General features: G+C 42.2%; 1 protein-coding gene across 9 annotated transcripts in view; it reads right to left on the bottom strand.

Annotated features, from left to right (window-relative positions):
• Window positions 1-403: 403 nt before the first annotated feature.
• The window catches only part of Slc35b3 (solute carrier family 35 member B3), a 29,212-nt gene continuing 18,173 nt past the window's right edge, over window positions 404-11,442 (bottom strand). For 8 of the 9 annotated variants that reach the window (XM_021180884.3, XM_085831159.1, XM_085831162.1 and 5 more), the window contains 5 exons: window positions 8,589-8,686; window positions 6,476-6,568; window positions 5,973-6,084; window positions 3,396-3,465; window positions 404-1,015 (listed from right to left, as the gene is read on the bottom strand). In XM_021180884.3, coding sequence (XP_021036543.1) covers window positions 865-1,015; window positions 3,396-3,465; window positions 5,973-6,084; window positions 6,476-6,568; window positions 8,589-8,686 — 524 coding nt within the window. In that variant the 3' untranslated portion in view covers window positions 404-864. Of the gene's footprint in view, window positions 1,016-3,395; window positions 3,466-5,972; window positions 6,085-6,475; window positions 6,569-8,560; window positions 8,687-11,442 lie in introns of all 9 variants that reach the window. The other variant, XR_015045439.1, reaches the window with a different exon arrangement.

Raw genomic sequence — 11,442 nt, 5'->3', positions numbered from 1 at the left:
TTCACCCTTATACAAAGAGCTAGGATAATTCCATATAACTTAAGATGTTCACTTCAGTCCTCCAATTAAAAAACCCAAGGTAAAGCTGGCCACCGTGGCATTCTAAAACCCAGCGCATTTCCTTGAAGCGCTTCCTCCTGTGGAGAGATGAGGACGCTTTCACAATATTTTTACATTCTGAGTGAAAACCCAAGTTTTAAAGTGTATGTAAGTCTTCTTCCCACCTTGATTTTCTTCAATAACAAATTTTATTAGCACATTGTTTTTTTTAAAAAAATGACAGGATAATTTTATTTAAGTGAATGTTATTTTCTCAAAACTTTAAAAACCCAAGTTTTAAAGTATACATTAGCCCTTCATCCCATCTCCATTCTCCACCATAACAAATTCTATTAAAACACCATTTAAAAAAAAATCACAGGATAATTTTATTTATAAATGAATGGTATTTTCTCTACACTTCAAATCATCAGTTCACTCTTATAACAGAGAAGAATTTAAATAACACCAGCAAAACGGAATGGAGACACAGTGGCACTCACAGTACCGCACTGCAGGCTGGGAGGATTTCCAATCAGTCTTACAACACGGTCCATTTCCAGTGAAATGTTCAGAACATTGCTAGGAAGCACTTTCCTTCATACTGACTTTATTGCAACATGTCCTAGGTGTGGGCTCTTGATCATTTGGAGTTGATCAAAAGCCTGTATTCTGTAGAGGCAGATGCCAAGGAACCACCGGGTGTACAATCTGCTCATCTGACAGCAGCCTTCAGATCCTTTGGTTTGTATCACAAGCTTTTGGAAAGTGAATTGATTAATGGTTGTTCCCACAGAGCTTTATTTTAAATAGGAGAACGCAGTTCTACACAGTCTGTGCCAACGTCCTTGACTTTTTCATGTCCATAGCTTTCTTTATCATGTTGTACACCGATGGCAATCTTATTTTATCCATATTTTTGCTGTAAACATTGAGAAATATGCCAAGGACAACTAACAAGCCAGACCATATATACCTAAAAAAGAAATGAAAAAGTGGATATTAGCAATTAAGGCATAGAGTGGTTAGCCCATAATTACTTTAATCACATAAAAACTCGATATTAGAGGTCTAAATAATTGTATTAGAATCGTATGTTGGATAGAGACGGGAGGGGTTCATGAAGCCTGGTCCAGTTTGGTTCCCACTGTTTGGCTAACGACCATAACCAAAAGCAACTCAAGGAAGAATGGCTTTGTCTGGCTTACCCATCCCAAGTCCCTTTCTACAGAGGGAGGTTAAGGTAGGACAGAAGCAGAGACCATGGAGGAACATGGCTTACCCGTTTCATCTTTCTGGCCTGCATAGGTAGCTTTCGCATAGACCCCAGGAGCACCTGCCCAGGGATGGCACTGTGCACAGTGAGGTGAGTCCTCACATATTCGTCATAAGAAAACGCCCATAGGCTTGCCTACAGGCAAATCTGATGGAGACTTTCTTAATTTAGGTTCCCTCTTATAAGCAGACTCCTGACTGTGTCCAGTTGACATAAAATATAAACACCAAGAAGCCTCCCCCTAGCGACGGTACTAGCAGATGATGGATGCCAAGGGAGGGAGTATCAATTTTCTTCAGGGATGCAGCCCCAGGTTGGTCACATATGCTGTGTGTTACCCTACATCCACTCACAGACTAGCAGCACCAATTAGACTCAGTAGTTAATGAAAGATACAATAATTCAGTTGTGACAGAAACGTCAGGAGGGGAGGCCAGGAGCAGTTTAAAGAGGAGAGAGTAGGAGGTGGATTTGATTCAAAATTCATTGTCTACATGTACAGAAGAAGCCTTAAAAACTAGGTTGATTACATACAGGAAAAGTTTTACAAAGTGAGAGTAATTTAAACTTTGAGGTTATTGGCATATTCAAAGTCTAACACTTACCAAAAGACTTAAGACTATATTTAAAATACCAGCTTCCTGTCTATCAAAGGCTACACTGTATATTCAACCCAATACTCAACTGGTTGTCCCAGTAAAGTGGAACATAGATCACAAAAAAGGACACAGTCTGCAGGAAGCAAAGGCTCACTGTAATTTAATTACTAAAGTATGATAGCATATAAAGAAAGGTTATCTATAAACAACATACAACTTGTAATATATTGATGGGTATTTATTTTACAATTTTATTTAAAATTACCTATTTGTAAACTAGGTTTGTATTAATGACCTATAATATTCACATGAATTACTTTCAAACACATGATAGTAAAAAGACTGCTGAACACTTTCACAAAACCCACAACAAAATCATTAGGATACAATTTACAGAATATTTTTCTATCACTTATTGTTGTGCAAGAAAGCTATAAATAAAAATTTTACACTTTGTCTCTGTAACTGATGAAAGAACCCTGATATAGCTGTCTCTTGTGAAGCTATGCCGGGGCCTAGCAAACACAGAAGTGGATGCTCACAGTCAGCTAGTGGATGGATCACAGGGCCCCCAATGGAGGAGCTAGAGAAAGTACCCAAGGAGCTAAAGGGATCTGCAACCCTATAGGTGGAACAACAATATGAACTAACCAGAACTCCCGGAGCTCTTGACTCTAGCTGCATATGAATCAGAAGATGGCCTAGTCGGCCATCAGTGGAAAGAGAGGCTCATTGGACTTGCAAACTTTATATGCCCCAGTACAGGGGAACGACAGGGCCAAGAAGTGGGAGTGGGTGGGTGGGGGAGCGTGTGGGGGACTTTTGGGGTAGTATTGGAAATGTAAATGAAATAAATACCCAATTAAAAAAAAGAAAAAATAAAGAAAGAGAAAAAGAAAAATTGCACTAAAAAAAATTTGACACACATGAATTTTAAACATATCCTTTACATATATACAAGTGGGAAAGAACAGTCGCTTACTCAGCACATGTGTTACACTCGTGCTATCCTGAGAAATATGCACTCAGTCATTGTGCATGGCATACTCCACTCTCATCGGCACACTGACACGCCACAAACAGTTGGCCAGACTGGAACATATATCTTGCTCCCACTCTGTCACACTGGTGCGCACACCCCAGTAACAGTCAGTTACACTGGTGTGTACCCTTCACCCAGTCAGTCACTCTGTGTCCGTCATACACTCCCCTTTCATGCAGTCCCATGGTAAGGAGACCACATTTCCACTGGGCTTAGCTGGGTAACTAAAATATATAAAATGACATGCACAGATTCCTAAAATAGGAAAAAGCACTTAATAGATAAGAGACTGGGATGAAAAGAATTCTTTGTGGAGGACAACAGGCTAACACATGTTAACATAAATTTTACAAAGTAAAAGTTAGAAAAACACTGCTGTTTAAGGTGAAATATGAAGTCCAGTATCTAACTTTGAAACCCTTATACATAAAGTACTTACTGAAAAGTGAACGGCTTAGCAAAGAACAGGAAGGACAGGACAATAGTCATTGCTTTCCTTCCTGTTGTCACTGTAGGGAAAAGAGTTAGATGCATCTTACTGTCATGGTAATATTTGGAACTCATTTCTGTACAAATATTTATAGGTCTGTGTCTGCCAGAATCACTAAGATCCCAGAAACAACACAACCAACTTCATACAGAGGTAAAGGTCTGGAGCCATGGCACTGATCAAATCCAATGTCTAAGTACAACTGTCATAACTGTTCATCAGCTGCCACAGCACACTGGAGCCATAATGAGAGGCTTTCAGTGTAAGAAAGTATTGGGTAGAGCAAGGGTTATCTGAAGTGGAAACTTCTAGTTTCATTGGAAAGCGAGTTAGGTCAAACAATAGTTTGCTGGGGCACTCATGTGAAAGGATGTCTTGCTAGAGCAAACACGTGAGAGACTGTTTTCCTGAAGCAGACACAGGTGGAAGGACCCTTGATGAGGGAGTACAGATATAACCCCGCAGACAGTGGGAGATGAGCACTGAGCTTGGTTTTCTTTGTCCCGCCTCTCTTCACTAAGGACACACATGTATTGGTTTGCCTTCCATAGCATTGTTGAGCTCAAACTGTGATAACGCTACCATTGGGAGAAACTCGCCCAAGAACTGCTCATAAGGTTCTTGTGGCAGCTTGCCGCTGCTGCAGCCCACCTCAGGCAGGTTGGCGAGCCTGGTGGTTTCTTAAGAATTGAACTATAGCTGCCTGGTGTCTGCTTACTTAAAGGACTGGACTGTACAGGCCGGTTCATACCAGTGTTGGCGTGCTGAACAGACTGCTCTGCAGCTGCTGGATCTTATTTGGTGTTTCTTACAGGACTGCACTGCTGCCCAAGATGACTGAGCTCACCCCCAGGAACTACTGAGCAGGTCCAGTTCCCTCATCCTACTAACTTCTCTCTTCCACTACCTCCGCTGGGTGATGGGCTAGAGGAGAGGCTGATCCTTATTAAAAATAGGTTGCAAAAATTCTGTCTACAGTTATCCTCCTAACATAGTGTAAGGTTCATCAGTATTGGGCATTGTTTGTTTTTGAGACAGGTCCTGCCATGTCTTGTTCATCCTGCTCCAGCCTCCAACCCACTGGATTCAAGGCATGCACTGCATGCACAATGGCTTACTTAGGCCTGGAGACCTCTGTGGCTGGGACAGTAGTTCCGACAGTCCTCGTGTCTACACATATGTATTAACACCGCTTCCCACTCTGGGTATTCCTCATCAGCCTCTGCTGAAGGCCCGAGACTGTCCGACTAAGCGCAAGCAGAAAAGGGGGCACAGAGTTCTCCTTGTTGGCATTCTGCCCTCACACTGCTGCTCTCTGTCCCAGATCTTGTCTCAGAGTCCTGTTCCTGGCACTTGACATTCAAGCGTGAGTGGTGAGTGACTCAAGACCTTGCTTTGGGAACACATGTCAAGGCCCAAGCATCAATGGCTGGTTTTTAGGGCATCTATTTTAGCTGGGCATGTGTTCCTGTCTTCCCTAACTTAGGTGTGGTTGTGTGACAGGCTGTGGCGGAGGAAAATGTGGGTAGATGTGTTATTTCTAGAGGACCATACGTCTTGTAAATTCTCAGCCTCCAGGCAGCCGCCTTGCAAGAAGCCGATGGTAGGGAGGGTACTGAGGACCAACCATGGTGAAGGCAGCAGCTGGGGAGCCAGGGCTTTGCTGGAGTCCTGACTCTAGCAGGCTGTCACGTGAGCCACTTAACCTCTCACACTCACATTATCTGAGTTTATAGTGCCTGCTGGTTGGGACTCACTCAAAATGGTGTCTAGTACACAGGAAGGGCTCCATGTTAGCTGTTACTAGTCCTTCCTTTGCCTTTTGACAGTAAAAACTTTCTGCCTCTATCATGGACAGGTGTGCATTAAGAGCTCTGGAAAATGATGCAGTGGCCACTGGCTCCCCTCACTCAGCCCCCCATTTCTCCAAATATCTCAAAGGCAACCTTCAGTCCTCTACAGTGTGGACATGGACACACTCATCACTGCTGAAGAAAGACACAGATCTGGGGGTGGTGTCAGGAAACATCCACGTCAAAGGCTTGAAAAATGTAAAATGCATCCGCCATACTTTAAGTGTAAGGAAGACTGGAATTTCAGTGATCAATTAAAAGTATATGAAAGTAGTATTTCCCTTAAGGGGTTTCATTCCATTATAGTTTTACAGAATTTTTTTTCTAGTGTACTTAATGTTTTTCATGAAAATGTATATACATGACATAAAAATGAAGCCTTCAGGGCCAGGGATGCAGCTCAGTGGCAGAATGTGTGCCCAGCATGCTGAGGGCCCAGGGTTTTCCCCAGTAATGCAGAAATGGGGAGAAAGATGAAGTCTTCAAAACAGGAAATCAAGACCAAAACCCATTTCCTTTAGAACTCCACACAAGCTACTGGAGTTTAAGCTGGAGACAAGCACTATTTCTAGGGACCAGATCCTGCTCTTCCATTCACAAAACAGTATCAGAAGCAATGTTAACTTTTACTTCAATGGAAACATTTACTTCACAGTCTAAGCCAGTCTCCTACCTGTTACAGCCAGAAGAGCACCAAAGATTTTAATGAGGGCCAGAACAAAGGAGATTCCAAAGTATCCAGTGAGGGAAAACAGGAAGGCATAGCCATAAGTCCGAACAGGGTTCTGCAAGGAAAGATGGCCTGTTAGAAAAGTACAATGCAAACCCTGAGGTATCACACACAGTCAAGCACAGATTTTAATCAGCCTCCTGAGTGGCAATAAGTCACTGCACAATGCAGTCAAGCAAACAATATTTAGTTTGTATTTAATGGGAAAATATTGACGATATGAGAAATCCTTGACTGGTACATTACAAATTTCTTAAAAATTAACTTACAGGGTAGAGAATGAATAAAAAATTAAATATCAATCATTTCTGAGAATCTGTAATGTTGTATTCAAAGGGTTACCAATTTATATCAACAGTAGCCATTTTTGAACTAGGCAAAAAAACAGGACAGAGAAAATTATTAAATGTAAGATGTTTATTTTTTAAAATGCAAGGAGTGCTTACCTTTGAACAAAATGCCACTGCAGGGCCCAATCCACTAGTGCATGACAGTCCCAGCAAAATGTACACAAACCCGATTGAGTAGGAATACAAAACCTGGCAGAGGCACAAGCAGGAAAATGACTACCACACTGAAACGGGAAATGCAGGGGTATGCACACACAGCATAGTTAACCTACTCAAAATCCGTGCTACGAATAAAACATTTCTACAGCAACATTATTATCACTGCCCTATGGCTTAAGTTTCTAGAAATAATGGCTGATTCTAGTGGCCCATGAACCAATATCTAAATGCATATATAGCATTACATAATGAAAAATCCATGGCATATGAACCCTTCCATATACTCTTACATTTTACTTATTGAAGCAGATTTTATCATTCTAAAAGCATAAACACAACAAAATCCTTAAAGCCACTTATAAGATATGAAAAAATACCCTGAACATTGGAGGGTGTAAAAGATATGAGAATCATCACTGTAATTTCCCCAGCCACTCTCACTCCAGCTTCTTAGCCTCCTCACCGAGCGGTGTGTCAAACACCGTGTAACTGATATGCCTGCTACAGGTCAGCTATGCTACCCCACATGTGTGGACTTCTCACGAGTAAAACTTTGACTTTCAAATGAACACACTGAAGCTTCAGATTGTAACCGCCCCAAAGGAGAGCCAGAAGTATCCTAGGATAGGAACCAAGACTTCAGTTTAAAGCCTGTGGACCTCTTGGCTACCTTGAGTTTCCAGGTGACCTGCCTGGTCTTACTTGTGAGGCCATCTTTACCCCAGCCATGAGGATTAGTGACAGTGATCACGAAAATGCCTACCAAAGCTCAGGTTCCTGTTCTGGAGATGTCACTTATGATGCCCCAGACAGCAACAGGAAACAGAGCTGCTTTAATGTAGTGTGTTCCATCTGAACAGCAAAGCAAGTGTGCTCTTGCTGTCTGTCTCTCTCTCTCTGTGTCTGTCTCTCTCTGTGTGTCCGTCTCTCTCTGTCTCTCTCTGTCTCTCTCTCACACACACACACACAGACACACACACACAAACCAACACACACAAACACATTTTCCTATATAAAGACAAAAGCAGAAGATGTTTTTATCTTTAGAATACTGTAAAGTCCAGCAGACATCTAAAGGACGCAGTTTAGAAGCCTGGGGAAACAGCTTAGGGATTAAGAGTGTGGACTGCGAGGTCAGGTTGTTAGTGTTCACGTTGGGCGGCCCACACTCCAACTCTAAGGGGAGCTGACCTCTGCTGGTATCTACCTTCACGCACTAGCATGCACACACACACACACACACACACACACACACACACACACACACACACACACACTTGCTCCCTCTAATATTATACAGTTAAAAATAAAAATATTTTTAAAAGACATGTGAATAGAAGGAAAGACCTTGGTCTTATACTGAATTACGTACAGATGTCATGTCCCTAAATTAACTTAGAAGTCAATGTCCCACCAATCACAATCTCAGTGGAATCTCTAGTTTATGGGAGGCTTCTAGTAACTCATCCTAATGATGGGGAATGAATGAAGCTGCTCATGTTTCTGTGGGTGGAGGCAGATATCAAGGTTAGAGAATTCAGTTCAGACGCTTCTGTGAGGATGTGAGATCTTTTTTTAAAAGGCATCTAAAACAAGTGGGAAGGGTGGGATGTGTAATATACAGAATTGGGTTTTAGCAGAAACTGTAATAAAAATTGGAAAATATAAAACTAGTAAGTAACATAGATGAAAAATTTAAAATCTTGAGTTGGAAAAGGCTTTGACATGTAGCCAGAAACCATCAATAAGAATTATAAACTTCCACACTGAGTATAACCCAAAGAGGAACACAAACAGAAGAAAAACAATGTCACAGAGGTTTTTGTAAACAGATAAAAGATTACAGAAATTAATGAGAAAAATATTGATTAGTTATACAATGAGCTCCTAGCAGTGACAGGCTTTTTTCTGACCTTCCACAGTATTCTTAGCGTTATGTTCACATCAGTGATCAAGTAGATTAAAATGCACATTAAGTCTTTGGCACTGTAGCTATTTCATAAAAGCAGCAGTGCGCCTTACAGACTCGCGGAAGTGCTGGGGTCCTCACCATCTCCGAGTTGGAAGCATTGTGCAGTTTCATAGCTTTCTCCTGAACGTTCCCAATGACAGCATCTGCACACAGCGCCAGGGAGATGAGCATCACACCTTCAAGGAATAAGAGAACGATCCTCTTTAAACACACGGACGGGAAGCAAGGTCGACCAGAAATCTAACTGGGCTAAAAAAAATCAAAAGCATGCTGTCACTCCCATTTGGCTGGAATGCTGCCTACTCTGATCTGTAGCTTGCTTTGGTAGGCACACAGTGATGATAGTAACATAAAAAAGACGGACACTACCAAACTGATTAATACTGCCATCAGGACCACACTCATCACAGTTCTCCTTTTAGCAAGGATGGTGTGATGGAAGAACAAGTATAGGAGAAACTCTTCGATCTACTGGGACTGGGAGCTGCACAAAAGATCAGAAGGGGAAAAAAGAAACACCAAATATTTAGAGGAAAATCTCTCTCTCACACACACACACACACACACACACACACACACACACACACACACACACAGTGTCTTTCTAAAACATTCAATTTAAAAGGAACACACAGGCATTTGCCAAGGTCACTTCTGGGGCATGGCTCCTGCCTGGAACTCTACACTGTCTCCTCTAGAAGTCGTTCTCATGTTCCCTGACCCACGCTTTCCAGGGAGCGCAGTTGACAAGTGCAGCTACAGCTCAGGATCTGCCCTCGATTCCGCAGGTGTCTCAGCTGCATCTAATGCAACAGTGACTTTGTTAGCCTGCCAGTCAAACTGTCCCAGTAGCTGGTCACATAAGCAAGCGTCCCTTTCTTTCATGTCCCTGAGGAGAATGTGAACAGTATTAAGTTATCACGCACTGAATAGCATAGTTTGGGTGATAGCACTCACTCCTAGGAAGCAGCACGCAGGTGTGCATGAGAACGAACAACCTGGTCATCCCTGAGCCTGGCATAGGAAGGAAAGGGAGTCACAGTTCTCTCTGTGGGTTTCATGGGCCTCACAGGCTGAATGTGTAAGCCAGTGGCTCTCACCTTCCTAAAGCTGTGACCCTTTAATACAAGTTCTCATTCGTAGTGACCCCCAAGCATACAATTATTTTCATTTCTACTTCCTAAGTGTAATTTTGATGTTATGAATGGCAATGCAAATCTCTGACATGCAAGGTATCTGCGACGTGACTCCTGTGGAAGGGCCATTCAATCCCCAAAAGGTCAGCTGTGAACCGCTGCTCTAAAAACAGAGGGCACCAGTGCCCACCACTTTCTTTCATGAAGTGTGCTGGGTTGTATTTCTCCCAAATGTAGCCATGGAACTCAGGACCCAGAAGCTCTCTGTGCCTGAAGTACACCTTCCTTGGCTGTCCCGTCCGCCCCTCTGCTGCCCTCTCACTGCTGTGTGTGTGTTTGTGTTTTCTCAGCCCTGAGGTGATGCCACATAAAGTCAAGACAAAATCGACTGACCCTTGGTGCTCTTTGCCCGAAGAGTGGGCCTGATTTGTTCTGGAGAGTTCTGATATCTGTTGATACAATCTCTTCTTTCAAACCAAGACCATCGTTCTTAATTACTAAAGAGCACAGCAAATGGACTATTGAAAGGGAGTGAGTACACAGAGTGGGTAAGGTTTGTCTTAATCTTTTGGAGAGTGCTTTTCTGACTCTATTGACTTGGAACAGCACACCCTGCCACACCCAGATGTTATCATTCTATAGCCAAGTGTTGCTTTAAACACTTCCTAGTTTCCAGAGAATCATTTTCCATCTAGTCACACTCAACCTTATGCACACACACACACACACACACACACTGTAGAGTCAGGAGCATAAATGGGTCACCAAGAAGTAGTGAATACTGTACAGCAGAGTCCAAAACATAGAGAGGTTGATTTCACTGTTTTTCGTAAAGGTTAAATTTAAACAGGACTAGGATACAGTTTATACACAGAACGAGTACGCAGTTATCAGTCACCTCAAGCACACCGTTAGCCTGGTCACAGGTTAGGAGAGTGTGTTATTTACAAGCTTCAAACAGCATGAAAAATGGTTTCCACACCTTCTGCCATCTCCTCCTCTCCGCCCACCAGCTCCGTAGGAGGCAGTGTTCTCTCCATGCTACAGAAGGAGATTAATAAAGGGACTGCAAGCCACCCAGAAATTCTTGGTTATATTTTTACTAAATTTAATTTCACTCACTGCAAATTCGTGCCTTTTCTAACTTTGTTTTTCAACTAGAAGAGCCGATGGTGTCTGTTTCAGGCAACCTCTTGAAATGAAAGTCTGTGATGTAAAAATAAAGATTTCTTGAAAATTCTTGACTCTTGATGGCGAGAGGTGTGACTGTGAGAACTCTCTGTATATGCAGGGAGGTTCCGATGAAAGATGAGACCCCAAGCCCCCAGGACTGTGGCTGCTAGAGGGCTGCCCCCAGGCCCAACTCATTCTATTTAAACTTGGAGCACAGGCTGGTAACTAAGGCTAGGAAGACTGACTGATAACTGGTCTGATTGGTGAAAACAAGTGTGGCTCTAATGTAACCGGTATTTTCATTATGGAGATAATTAGCTTACACAGTGAGCTTGCTGGTATTCCAATACTGCCTTTCTGCTTGGTCTCTTGTGTTTTTTTGTTTTTGTTTTTCTGATGTGGAAACTTTAAGTGTAATTTTAGTCAAGATAAATGATGGTATGACACTGTGTTCTTAGTAAAACTTAGTAAGTATTCTGTACATGCAATAAATGTCCCACATACCCACAAACAACTTATCTGAATGATTATTAAAATAAAGACAAGATTCTAGTATTTATTTTTATCCCTGGACATATTGAAAGACTTATTTGGCTTTTGAAAAATATAAATTTTAATTGACA

This window comes from Mus caroli, unplaced genomic scaffold (genome assembly GCF_978045245.1).
Source record: "Mus caroli unplaced genomic scaffold, Mus_caroli_1 scaffold_15, whole genome shotgun sequence".
Classification (NCBI taxonomy): Eukaryota; Metazoa; Chordata; class Mammalia; order Rodentia; family Muridae; genus Mus; species Mus caroli.
This window is presented reverse-complemented; position numbering and strand designations above follow the sequence as displayed.